Source organism: Takifugu flavidus, chromosome 12, assembly GCF_003711565.1.
Source record: "Takifugu flavidus isolate HTHZ2018 chromosome 12, ASM371156v2, whole genome shotgun sequence".
NCBI classification, from domain to species: domain Eukaryota; kingdom Metazoa; phylum Chordata; class Actinopteri; order Tetraodontiformes; family Tetraodontidae; genus Takifugu; species Takifugu flavidus.
This window is the reverse complement of record NC_079531.1, coordinates 600,769-613,175: the sequence shown is the minus strand read 5'-3', so window position 1 is coordinate 613,175 and position 12,407 is coordinate 600,769. Positions and strand designations below refer to the sequence as shown.

The window sequence follows — 12,407 nt, the reverse complement described above, 5'->3', positions numbered from 1 at the left end:
CAACAGAGGAGCTGCTGGGAATTCCCACCACACACCACTGAGTGTACTTGCAACCTGTGGTCAGTGTACGTGCACGAGGAACTGCTGGGAATTAAGAGAACAGAGGTATCAGGCTGTTCTTGAGGTCTACTGGAATTTTCTGTTGTTCCGAGTGTTGCTGTCTCATGCTGTGTGGTGCAGGCTCATTCAAACCTGACTTCAGAGAGGAGAAAAGCTCGGATGAAGAAATACGTTGCAGACGGCAGGAAGCTGAGCGACTGGAGTGTCTGGACAGCTCTGGAGACTTACCTGCAGGTGAGACACCTGCCTGATCTCCCTCCCCCTGATCATAAAGCATGAAGGTGAACAATGTGGCTTTTCTTCTCCTTCTCTCTTGTAGCTGCAGGAAAAGTTTGGCTGGGAAGCCTTCAAGAAGGTTTTTGCTGGCTACTATGAGATGAGCAACTTTCCTCACGACAACAAGGGAAAGATGAACCTGTATGCTGAAACCTTCTCCCGTGTTGTGGGAATGAATCTGTCTGGATTCTTCAAGTCCTGGGCTTGGCCCATCGAGGAGATCACTGAGGAGGATCTCTCTCATTTGCCCCCCTGGACCGACCACCCCATGGCCCAGTACAACTGAGGATCAGCCTCCTGGTGATCAATCAGCCTCCTGGTGATCAATCAGCCTCCTGATGATCAATCAGCCTCCTGATGATCAATCAGCCTCCTGATGATCAACAGTGCAGAGCTTTGATCTTGTAACTTCTTTTAACCATTTAGCTTTTATGGGTTTGGGGTTGATCCTTGGGTTTTTCTGATATTCCGCCTCTTTGTTTGCTTCCTCCCCCAGTTGAGCAGCGGGTGTAAAAGGTCTCTGTTGCCTTAACTTAGTCACGGGAGACTTTTAATCTAATCCAGTTTTATGAACTCATTTTGTTGGTTTTATTCCCTGGTTATGACAGATGAAGTCGGTTGGATCAGAGCCAAGTACGAAACCCCCAAAAAAAGCCCGAGGTTCTTCAACTTTTCACCCTCAATTATGAGGACGAGAGGGGGGGTTTCAAAAGTGCAAAAGTTTTGATGATTTAATTGACATATAATCTAATTGAGATTTGTCAGCTCATCGTCTAACCCAGGCATGGGCAAACTACGGCCCGGGGGCCACACGCGGCCCGTTAAACGTTTTAATCCGGCCCGCCAAAATTGAAAAATTAAATGAATAAACCTTGTTAATGTTAAATTTTCACTGCAATTCTGGTGTTTTCCCACTAGAAAAAAGACAGTCAGGAGGAGAGTGATGGTGATATCCTGAAGGATAACAGAACTTTCAGTGCTTTAAAATAGAAATGGTTATTAATATTTTTTTTAAAAGGCACATTTTATTCATTTGATTTTAAGTGTTTTAAGACTCATTCCAAAGTCAGATATTTTGTCTCTTCATTTTCATTTGAAATTAAAGCACATGTTTTCTCCATATCCCAAGATGTGTATTTTTTCTCCAATGAGGTGAGGTTACCAAAGCACTCCATCCATCCATCTGCTCCTGGTCCGGCCCCTTTGTCAAATGTTAGAACCCATTGTGGCCCATGAATCAAAATGTTTGCCCACCCCTGGTCTAACCTCATAAAAATTCTATCATAAAGTTGGGTTTTGCTTTCCCTGGTGGTGAGGACCTAGAAATAATGCAATAATAGGTGCTTATTAGGGTGATAATTATATTAGACAACACTTGTGCGGCTTCAGGGTGAAATATAATCTTTGGTGGATGTCTTAAATGTCTTAATCCCCATGTAGTCTGCTGCCTTACCTGATATCATTACAATCCTATTTGTCTTTTCTGTTAATCAAGACAAGGCTAATAAAGAATTAATTAACTCCTTATCACTTTTTGAGTCATTTGTGCTTGATTGAGGGGAGTAATCTGAGCCTGCGTGGAGTCTGTTGCTCCCTTATTAGAATGATTTTATTAGAACCAGCGATGTAATTCTGCTTCATTTCAGGTGTGTTGTTGTTGCTGTTGTTGCTGCTGTTGTTGTTGTTGTTAAGGGGTTAACCTGGTGGTCATCACTGGTACTCGCCCAGTAGAACCACAGCGCCCTCTGGTGTCAGAGAAATGTACCAAACTGGTCCGAAAAAACATCGGAACGAAAGTGAAACTGAGGCTGAAGAACGTCGTTAAAGTCTTTAGGTCAGGTTAGACGGTCCTTTGTGTTCCTGAGACACATTAGACTCCTTATCAGGGTGGGAATATCAGTGGGTTTGGATCAGGATCAACTCCGACACAGAATCCGGAGAAACCGGTTTGTCGAGACAACCTTCAAAATACCTCCGTGAATAAAAGAATAGACGAGCTCATGTCAGCTTAACATTTAATTAAATCCAGCAGTGTTCCTTTGCTGGATCAACAGGATTCTGGGTGTGACCCGTGATCTGTCAGGTGTGGACCAACAGGTATAGAGACACGTGATCTCCTGTCATTGGGTTTGTAAAGAGCAGAGTTCCTCCTCCTTTAGTTCCCATTTTGTCTCTTCCCTCCTGCCTCATGCTCACATTCTTGGACCTCCGTGCGACGTAAATATCACAGCAGGAAGTCAAGGTATTTAAATAAACGGGTGGAATTTTATTAATTTGCTAGACGTCAGCACCTCTTGGGTACGTAGACTTCAGTGCTTTGTAATCTGATAAATTCTTGTTTTATAACGTGGATGTGCAGAGAAAAATGTCTCATAAATTCAGATATGAGATCTAATAAGACCTGTTGTGTGGCCTAAAAATGTAGCCCTGATTTTATGTAAAATAGTTTTTATTGGTTTATTGCACAATTTGCCAGATTTTACTGGAGGTTTTTATTTGTCTGCCTTTAAATTCCGCTAATGTCTGCAGTTATATATCCTTCTTAGTATCATCATAGGTTGTTTTGTCATCCACCTTTTCAGACCCTCCATCCATTTCATCATGACCACCCAGCCAACACAGAACCTCCATGAAGAGTCTTACGCACGTCTCATGAGAGGCGTGAAAGAACTGGACCTCTGTGGTCCCAGTGCTCCCAGTGACCTGGTCCTCATCGGAGACCACGCCTTTCCTCTGGCGATGAACAGCCAAGGCCAGGTTATTATGGCTGCTTCTCTGTACGGCCGTGGAAGGATCGTGGTCCTTGGTCATGAGGGCTACCTCACTGCCTTTCCTGACCTGGTGGAAAATGCCGTGACCTGGTTGGGAGGAGACGGGTCTGACGGGTCTGTGGCCGTCCATCAACAAGTGAAGGCAGTCGCTGACAACCTCAGCAAATCTAAACTCAAGGTCGAAGTGGTCGGGGGCTTCGGTCTCAATCTGGGCGCTGCTGTGTACGTCACCGACGCCTACAGCGTAGCAGCAGACGCAAAAGGCCTGGTGGCATTCATGAAGGCCGGAGGAGGCGTCCTCATCGGGGGACAAGCCTGGAACTGGGCTCAAACACGTCCCAAGGATAATGTGCTGCTTCTGTTTGAAGGAAACAAGGTCTCAGGCGTAGCAGGGATCTATTTCAGCGAGCGTGCTGCAGAGGTAGAGCGCCTGCCTGTGCCCCCGCAGATCCCCTCGTCCTGGATGACTGTCGTGTAAGTGTGAACGGGTCTCATTTAAAGTTGCACTCGGGCAGGTTAGCGTTCATCATGAGTCAGAACTTAACCAAGAACATATTGTCTTTTGGAGTCTGCTGCCATTTTATCCATCTTATCTTTATTCAGAATCGGAAAAGACTTTGAGGATGACTTGGATTTCTTACTGCAAGGGGTCTCGGAATTTGAGATCCCAGGTGGACTGCTGGCCTCTGAGGTCATGGTCCATGGCCCCCTGGCGTTCCCAATTGGTACAACCAGTGACGGACAGGCGTTCCTGGCAGGAGCGTACTATGGCCAAGGAAGAGTGATCGTGATCACACATGAGGGGCTCATGGGACGAGAGGTGTGGTTTTACTGATGCAATGAGAGCGGAGCAAGAGTCCGATTTACTCTGATCGCTGGTCTGGCCTGACTTCCTGGCGTGCTTTTAGTTTCACACACGAGCCGTCTATCATACTGCATGATGTAGTAAATGCAAATGAGGGCGAGTGGGTCTTAAACTAACCACGTTTGTCTCTCTTAGACGCTGTTTCAGTTTTGGAAAAATGCTATTCACTGGTTGGATGAAGGCCGCAATGGCGTGATTGGGGTGGGGGCGTGTCCGGACTCATCCTGCTTCAACCTCATCAGCAACTGGTGCAACTGCGTGAAGACAGACTTCAGGGAAGACCTGAGCGTGTTTGTCTGCACGGCCTACAATGGGGACCACCTGGAGGAAATCCAGAACTTTGTGGCTGAGGGTGGAGGCCTGCTGGTGGGGGGTCACGCCTGGTACTGGGCACAGACACACCCTGGGCAAAACACAATGACAGACTTTGTTGGTAAGTAACCTCACAATGAGATCTTTCAATGAGAGGGCCGAGTGGATGGCCAGCAGGAGTAAAGTCAGTCGTTAATGGATCCATCAAGGATTAACGGTTTTGTCACCTTCAAGGGAACAAGTTGCTCAACAAAATGGGTTTGAGTCTGCTGGGCAACATAGTTGGAAATGGTTGCTACAAGCCCCCTGTACCCAAGCAGGCCATGAAAGACACCTACAACTTCCGAGATCTTCTCCACCGTGTGGTTTGTCATATGAGTAAGGGGGAAGAACTTGAGAAGAAGGAGGAGGAATGTTTGAGGAAGCTGGGAGCCGACTGCGCTGCCTACTTGAACAGGAAGGCGTATGACAGCTCCTCTTATGCACAGGTGGTGTCCACACTCACTGACATCGTGAAGAAGTTTGGTATTCCACAGGTACAGAACTATTAAGGTCGGCCTCCGTTCTGTGGCTTTGGTTTTCCTCATGTTCATCATGGTGTGTTTAAGGTGTGTGAAAGTTGCCCTGTGAATAGCCCCAGAGATCATCTTCTCCTCAGTGTGGGGTCAGAGGTGTACAAGGTGTGCCAGGACCAGGATGCTCTGCTGCCCTTCCTCATCCAGAACAACCCCCTGCTGCCAGTTGTTCACAACCATAAAATGAGGATTAGTGCGGCCACAGAAGGTCAGACCTCCATGTTCAGAACAAACACATGTTGTATTTGCTATGTTGACATTAGTGAGGTGACGCCTCAATGAACAACAGTGATCTTTAAGCTCACCCGTGTGTGTTTGGGTGGGTGTCAGGATGGGAGGACTGGATCAGCACAGGTCTCTATCTGTCTCCGGGTATGAAGACCTACGTGGCCTTTCCAGCCGAGCTCGTCAACAAGGGCTGGAAGGTCTCTACTCTTTCTTTTTAAAGCTTTACCCTCCATCCGGGAGCCGTGCTGCAGTAATCAGCCAGCAGCTGGTGACCAAAGCCACATGTTCCTCTCCTGCAGATCCAGATTGGGTGTCACACAGACTACCTCAACCACTCCGAGTTGAAGAGAGCGGCGTGCGTTCATGAGCAGTTTCCTGTCACCTCCGAGATGATGCAGATTTGGAACCTGTGGGGTGGCCTCATCTACCTGATTGCACCAAGGAATGCACAGGTGGACGGGGCAGAGGTCACAGTGCAGGTCGCCGTACCTGCTCCATATTATAAATCTGGTGAGTGTGTGCGGCCTGTGTGTCGGTGCTGCTCAGGTTGGGTCGAGGAGGTGGAAAATGTGCGTATGTCTGCATTTGTTCCTCAGGCGTGACCACGGCTGGCGATTGGTCACGGCTTCGTACGGCCCCCTCCCCCTGGGCAGAGATGGAGTTCGACAACATCGTCATCACGGTGCCTTCAGAAACCGTCCGTGACCTGGAGCGTCCAGATGAGCTGGCAGCACTCTGGAACGCCATCATGGCAGCCATCGCTGACCTGGCTGCTCTACCGCCCAAATTAGGACGCAAAGAACGCATCGTCACCGATGTGCAGATTTCCCACGGTGGGTGTACTGGGTGGTTGATGTGCACGTTTCGAGCACAGCTCTCACACATCTGGTTGGCCACACAGGCTGGATGCATGCAGGTTATCCCATCATGGCGTTCACGGCTGCAGCGCACGAGCTGGTCAGTGTTGACAGCATGAGGCGCGGCATGTGGGGGCCCATCCATGAACTGGGCCACAACCAGCAGAGGCGCTGCTGGGAACTCCCACCACACACCACAGAGGGCACCTGCAACCTGTGGTCCGTGTACGTGCACGAGCAAGTGCTGGGGATCAACAGGGCCCAGGTGACCCTCCCTCTCCTAAACAAGCATCAGGCTCCTACATCAGCCCTGTTTCATGATGGCACCACTCCTCTGTGTCAAACAGGCCCATCCAAATGTTTCTGTGGAAAACCGAAAGCAGAGGATTGAAGATTATGTTAAAGGTGGGAAGAACCTGAGCGAGTGGTACATGTGGACGGCCCTGGAGACATATTTGCAGGTGACTATGAACACGTGAAACGAGGGTTAGACTGGATAGAGCTGGTTTAACCCGGCACTTCTCTGCCCGTGGAGGTGCAAGAGCGGTTTGGCTGGGACGCCCTGAAGAAGGCCTTCGGTGCGTACCACGGGATGAGCAGCTATCCCGACGACAACAAGGGGAAGATGAACCTGTATGCTGAGACGGTCTCCCGGGCCGTGGGGAGGAATTTGACAGGGTTTTTTAGGACCTGGGGTTGGCCCATTGAAGCAAGCACAGAGGAGAAGGTAAAGAACCTGCCTCCCTGGACCGACCACCCCATGGTTCAGTATGGCTGAAGTCCAGACTGGGTTCTACTGGATACCATTAGAATGAAGTTAGTAAGACGATATTTGATGATGGTAAAATGTGGTAAACGCTGCATTTGGAGTTTCTTCTAGAATTTCTCTGGCTTACAGGAGGTCCTGGTCTGATTCTTGGTTCTTAACTTAAAAGCCTGCTCGTGCACAACATGCACAACATCCTTAATCTTCATCACTGGGGATGAAGTCCAGTCTTCCTCCTGCAGCGTGTCCTCTGTAACACACTTTTATAAGACAATGAGTTGTTGCCGTTTCTTTAATGTTTCTTTAATGATGTCATGGGTCTGCAGTTTGATCCTTAATGCATGCGTAAGTAATCACAAATAAAAGGGTTTGAAATGACAGCAGCAGGGTGTGTTTCTGTCTCCTGGCGATCAGTCCACGTCCGGTAGGAACTGGATCTCCTCTCCCAGGTGCTGTTTCAGCCATGGCATGATCTGGAACAGGTCGATGTGGAAGTCTCGAGCGTTGGGGGGAGGATCTCCACTGCTGTATTTTCCACGGTTGGCTGGATCGCACACGTTGGTGATGCCCCAGCTCAACACGCCCACCTCGGGACAACGGCAGCAACTGTTCAATGCGGCTCGTCCCTTCTGACCCTTTGATTTTTAGGAGGAAAGTACTGACCTGGAAGTAGCGGTTCTTCTGCTGCAGAAACAGGGATCCCCCTGAGTCACCTGTGCACACACAGATCCAGACAATCAGAGCACGCTGGCGCGCTCTGGACTGTGCTTCAGTGTGTGCGGAGCTCCAAACCTTTACAGGAGACGGCATCTTTATATCCAGAGGATCCGCCAGAGCAGAGGAACCTGTCGGTTACATACTCATCCAGTCGGACGTCAGTGGGCTCGTGGATCACCTGTCGGGCCTTTTCAACGCAGCTTTGCCGCTGGAGAAAGATTAGACGCGCTCCAGTTGTCTTCCTTCCAAGCTTTCTATCAAATCGAACGGAATGTGACCCACTTGAGCCTGTGTTTGAATGTGCGTTACTCTCCGTTTGGGGTTCCGGTGGCTATTGATGAAGGAGGCCTCGGTCTGTTGGTGTGGCAGCAACGCCTTCCCTGTTCACACAGATACCACACAAAACACACAACACACATTGTGTTTTCAACCCTTTCTTCATATGGAAATGGTGTTTGTGTGCGTCTGTCCACTTTGTGGGATTTAGGGGGCTTAATTCAAGGGTGCCTAGTTTGTCTTGGCTAATATTCACTTAGCCATGGGTGCTAATGGCTCCACATGCTGGACCTTTCTACTCATGTCAGTGATGATCCAGAGGGGCCATACTGTGTTGCTGACAGTTGGTGTTGACGCTCTTCATGGCTCGGCTGGCAGGAACGGTGCACGGCAAACATATGGGCCTGCACGACATACACAGTCAGTCAGCAGCGCTAAAACTGTCCACATTAGGTAATATCTGCCCTGACAAACAGCTGTAACCGCCCTTCCTGGACCCACCACCCTGGGAGCCTGGTTGTCCAGGTCTGCTAGGCCCCTGGTAGGGCCTCCCATGGCATACAGGTCCTGGGTGACGGCCCAGACTAAGGGTGGGTCACCAACCCATCATGAAGGCTACACAACTGCAAAGTGGTTTGGGCCCCGACGACCCCCTCCTCAGGTTAAACCTCTGGCTATAGGAGAATTTGGCCGATGGTTAAACCCCGGACTCAGGAGGAACAATGTGATGTGAGCAGCCCCAGGACGTGCCGGACTCTGTCTGGCGAGAGGGAAGTCTGGGCCTTTCTGCTGAGGCTGCTGCCCCCGCGACCCGGTTCCGGACAAAGCAGAAGCTGACGAGACGAGCCTGGGCTGTAAAGTCGTCGGAACATTGCGCTCTCTTACCTGGCTTTCCAGGAGAGCGGGATGCTCTCGTTCACCTGTATCAGCGCCACATCATAGTCGTAGAACTCGGACACGTTTCTGTGTTTGAGTGCTCGGATGTTAAACTGGGGGTGCAGAACCACCGCCTTGGAAACGGCCGTGCCGTCACCTACAAACCCAGAGACCCGGAGGTTACAGGAGTGTGTGGACTTGTGGTTTTCCCCTGGTGCCTTCACTCACCGTGTTCTATTTGCACCTGCTGGGAAACTCTGTCTGTACTGGCTCGTGCAAAACAGTGGGCAGCGGTCAGCACCCAGTTCTGGCTCAAGATGGATCCGAAGCAGGACAAAGACTGCAGGACAGGAAGTGTGTTTGTGTTAAAGAAGCCCTCTGGAATTCCAAAAACCTGACCAGACTGAGCAAAGTGTGCAAAGCTCTTACTGTTCCCGTAACCACGGTAACATGCCAGGGATTGGTGTAGGCCTTCACGCCATCTTCGGGAGTCACTTCCTGAGCTACGCCGCACATTGTCACACTCTTGTCGCCTTAACAAGCGGCGTGTGAGAGTAAACCACCAAAAGCTCAGGCTCATTCTGACAAACACAGGAGAAGCCGTGCAGAACGCTTCCTTACTGATGATGCTGTTGAAGACCTCGCCCAGAGTTTCGTAGTCTTTCAGAAAGAAAACGTGCGTCTCGCCGCTCTTCTGTGACGCTAAAGCATTCAGCTGCTCTTTTTTCACCTGATCCCCGATGCCAAACGCGTACACGTCTGAAAACATGCACACGAAACATCACTGACGTGATCTGGGCTTAAACCTTCCTGCACTTCCGCCTCCTCACAGAACCGCCCCTCTTTATAGATTCATACGTTCTGCCGTCTCATCTCAGAAACTGGTCTGACAGACGTTTGGATCTGTTAGATCCTGCTGAGGTCACGTTTGAGATGTTACCCAGTAGCGTCTCGTCCTTTTGTTCCGAGGACATGCTGTGGTAACCCAGCAAATTTCGGATCTTTAAGAGAGCAATCTGCGGGTCCTTTCCAGTGTTGGAGAAACCTGCAGGCAGCAGAAGGAAAACAGGCTGAGGACACGTCTGTCGTTGTGATCCTGGTGGAAACGACGGTATATTTACCATCAGTTGCTATGACGATGACGTTCTGAGTCTCGTTAAAGTGATACTGGGCACTGTTCTCCTTAAAGTAGCTCATCACCTCGTTGACTCTCTGCAGGGCAGCATAGAGGTTGGTCCCTGTTTTCTCCCCGTGGCCTAAACACGAGCAGACGCAGCAGCATGGCTGTCGTTAGGGTCAAACTGTTCAAGAGTCTCCTGAAGGTGAACGCAGGAGGGGGAGCCAGGCTCCTACTGTGGTAGTTGAAATTCCTCAGGTTCCAGATGACGTCGTCTGTGCTTCCACTTATTTCCGATTCTGTGATGTCCACTATGTCCTTAGCTTCGCTAGCGAACGACAGCACATGGAATTTCAGCTTCACTTCATAGCTGTCCAGCTAGAAGGGAACATAAAGAGCTCACTCACAGAAAGAAAAGAGAAACAAGTGGATCCTAAACCTTCCATTTTCCAGACCTTTTCAATGAGAGCGATGGTGGCATTCCGGGATTTTTCAAAGTCATTCCTTTGGATGCTTCCTGATGTGTCCAGCAAAATGTAAACATTCAAACGGCTGCCTTTGGCCACATTGAAGGTTCGAGCAAAAGATTTTTCTGCAACTTTTACAAGAACACAAAATATACATACACACACACACACACACACACACACACACACACACACACACACACAGATTCAGCTAAATCCATGCAGTGACAAACACGTCCATGTTAATTAATAAGATTCCTTTATGCTGCTGAAAGTCGAGCACTTATAAAGCTCGGCCACTAGAGGGCACTCGAGATCGGCCACTTGGGAAAACTTGATGCATCTTTTATCTTTATAGTTTTAAAGTGTTTCTGTTCTGCGGACACATGCCATTTATTTTAGTTTTTTGAGCTTTGCATTGTATTATTTACGCACTTGTCTTTTTTTCCTCTGGTGAGAGGACGTCCATCAGTCCTGCGAGCGATCCCGTCATGGCTTTGGCCACATCGCTGGGGGAGTCGTAGGTATTTCTGCCCAGGCATCGTGGCATCGACCCGCTCCACTCCCTGTTCTCCAGGCAAACCCTTTCAGCCGAACCCAGCAGGTCCAGACCCGTCTGACAGGAGTAGCTAAACTTCTGCCCGACCTGAAAGGGGCCTGCAGACCTCTGGGCTCCAGGTGGAATCCCTGGATCGCTGCAGTCTTCAGCTGTGTGAAGAACCGGAAGCTTTAGGACCTGGTTGTGCTGGCTCAGCCTGGACACCTCAGCATGGACGGCGGATTGATTGATTGCTTCTCAAGCTGTCACGTTCAATTATTTTAACACTTTGGTCCAGAAATGGGACCCATCGGCCTGTTTAAGCCTGCGCACGCTCACCATGGTTGTCACAGACGGGGGTGAGTCCCGTCCAGCCCCCAGTGAGGGTGCAGTTCCTCTGGGCTGACCCATACAGAGTGAACCCTTCCTGGCAGGAGAAGCTCTGCGTGGCACCGACCCGAAACCACTGATTCCTGGGCCAAATATCGCCGTGATCCAACTGGAGTTGAGCTGGACACAGAATGTCTGGAAGGCATGGGTGGAGACGAGATTCTAAGGGGAAGATCATGTTTGTGCACGCGTGACACATGGCGGGACGTCACCTCTGCACGTGGCGTGTGACACCAATCGGCCGCTGGCGGACCTCATCGGCGACCAGTCGCCATCGGGACCACAGAGCCGGTAGCTGACCGGGTGAGGGTACTGGCCCGGGCTGCAGTGGTAGGACAGCACACTGCCCTCCAGCCCCCCCTGCACGCAAAACATGTTGACTTTTGAGGCTCAATTGAGCAATTCAAAGATTTCCAGTAAAGGAATAGTTTATTTGATTAGCTTTCCCAATCCTCCACGTCCATGAGCGTCGCCCTCTCGATAACATCTGTCGTTACGGTCTGGGACATTTAGAACCTTGTAGTTACTAACGTTCTTAAGGTTGTTGGAGTTCATTTATCCTCTCACCAATAGATTCTGCACTTAAAGCCTAAATGTTTGGTCTAAAATATAACTTTTGATGTTGAATTGATTCTTTAAAATAGTGTGCATTGTTCTGGCTTCAAAGGACACGTTGATGAGAGCAGGATGGTGAAATGTTTGCGTTAATGCTGCGTATTAAGGACACATTTCCATCTTTTACCTGTGAGTAGGTGACATGTCCGCCTTTAACGGCCTCCGTGGTGGAGCAGTTCACGGGTCCCTGTGTCCAGTCCTCGTACTCTTCACCATCATAGCCGTAGTCTAGCTGGGACCCTGAAACAGCAACAGGAAGATCGGAGCAGGTGGAGTAAACAGGCAAACGTGCTGAAGATGTTGAGATTCGACGGTGACCTCTCACCCCCCCCTGCTGAGACGCAGAGAACGATCCAGAGTATTGATTTGGCGTGCATGAGTGGACTGGAGCGGAGGTGTCTCAGCACCAGGAAGCACAGCGACCGTGTCTGAGCTGACACGCAGACAGCTGCTCTATTTGTTGACCGATTACCCATTAACGCAGGATCGCCAAGAGGGAGAGAGAGGTTGCGCAACACAGATGGGAGCTCATCGTTCCGCTTCCAGCCCCGCAGGACGTCTGCGATCCCTGATCCCACCGAGCTGCAGCGCCACCCTCCCAGAACCTCCTGCTGCTCTGATGTTATGAGCCAGCGGGAACGCAGGCATGCAGGCCAGCAGAATGTTTCATGGGCTTACAAGATCGCTGTGGGGATTATTAG

The 12,407-nt window shown here is 50.0% G+C and overlaps 2 protein-coding genes across 6 annotated transcripts; one reads left to right on the top strand and one right to left on the bottom strand.

Annotated features, from left to right (window-relative positions):
• Positions 1 to 2,137: 2,137 nt before the first annotated feature.
• On the top strand, positions 2,138 to 7,088 carry LOC130534762 (TRPM8 channel-associated factor homolog). 4 transcript variants are annotated; one of them, XM_057049292.1, is made up of 13 exons: positions 2,478 to 2,634; positions 2,919 to 3,581; positions 3,711 to 3,927; positions 4,108 to 4,405; positions 4,519 to 4,820; positions 4,893 to 5,067; positions 5,190 to 5,284; positions 5,387 to 5,597; positions 5,684 to 5,920; positions 5,989 to 6,209; positions 6,292 to 6,405; positions 6,480 to 6,760; positions 6,843 to 7,088. In XM_057049292.1, the coding sequence occupies exons 2-12, from the start codon at positions 2,938 to 2,940 to the stop codon at positions 6,720 to 6,722; spliced, it is 2,757 nt and encodes a 918-aa protein (XP_056905272.1). In that variant the 5' UTR covers positions 2,478 to 2,634; positions 2,919 to 2,937; the 3' UTR covers positions 6,723 to 6,760; positions 6,843 to 7,088. The 4 variants fall into 4 exon arrangements, with proteins under 4 accessions (XP_056905271.1, XP_056905270.1, XP_056905272.1 ...); XM_057049291.1 differs by lacking the exon at positions 2,478 to 2,634 and adding an exon at positions 2,138 to 2,433 and having other exon boundaries at positions 6,480 to 7,088; XM_057049290.1 differs by having other exon boundaries at positions 2,441 to 2,578; positions 6,480 to 7,088.
• On the bottom strand, positions 6,989 to 12,318 carry si:ch1073-280e3.1 (complement factor B). 2 transcript variants are annotated; one of them, XM_057049293.1, is made up of 18 exons: positions 12,032 to 12,318; positions 11,834 to 11,946; positions 11,304 to 11,451; positions 11,041 to 11,226; positions 10,599 to 10,871; positions 10,152 to 10,294; positions 9,933 to 10,074; positions 9,701 to 9,835; positions 9,520 to 9,624; positions 9,201 to 9,338; positions 9,009 to 9,112; positions 8,808 to 8,919; positions 8,589 to 8,736; positions 8,034 to 8,107; positions 7,710 to 7,807; positions 7,503 to 7,635; positions 7,374 to 7,423; positions 6,989 to 7,297 (listed from the first exon to the last, which is right to left on the bottom strand). In XM_057049293.1, exons 1-18 carry the CDS (start codon positions 12,180 to 12,182, stop codon positions 7,121 to 7,123), a joined length of 2,430 nt encoding a protein of 809 aa, XP_056905273.1. In that variant the 5' UTR covers positions 12,183 to 12,318; the 3' UTR covers positions 6,989 to 7,120. The 2 variants fall into 2 exon arrangements, with proteins under 2 accessions (XP_056905273.1, XP_056905274.1); XM_057049294.1 differs by having other exon boundaries at positions 11,834 to 11,938; positions 12,025 to 12,154.
• Between the last annotated feature and the right edge of the window lie 89 nt (positions 12,319 to 12,407).

What these genes read in the sequence shown, in the direction of transcription:
- LOC130534762 (XM_057049291.1), top strand. Translation starts at nt 2,938, where the DNA reads ATGACCACCCAGCCAACACAGAACCTCCATGAAGAGTCTTACGCACGT. An exon ending in AGAAGTTTGGTATTCCACAG is followed by an intron (nt 4,821 to 4,892) that starts GTACAGAACTAT and finishes GGTGTGTTTAAG; the next exon opens with GTGTGTGAAAGTTGCCCTGT. An exon ending in CGATGTGCAGATTTCCCACG is followed by an intron (nt 5,921 to 5,988) that starts GTGGGTGTACTG and finishes TTGGCCACACAG; the next exon opens with GCTGGATGCATGCAGGTTAT.
- si:ch1073-280e3.1 (XM_057049293.1), bottom strand. Translation starts at nt 12,182, where the DNA reads ATGGGTAATCGGTCAACAAATAGAGCAGCTGTCTGCGTGTCAGCTCAG. An exon ending in CCGCTCTCCTGGAAAGCCAG is followed by an intron (nt 8,108 to 8,588) that starts GTAAGAGAGCGC and finishes TATGTCGTGCAG; the next exon opens with GCCCATATGTTTGCCGTGCA. An exon ending in AGATGCCGTCTCCTGTAAAG is followed by an intron (nt 7,424 to 7,502) that starts GTTTGGAGCTCC and finishes GTGTGTGCACAG; the next exon opens with GTGACTCAGGGGGATCCCTG.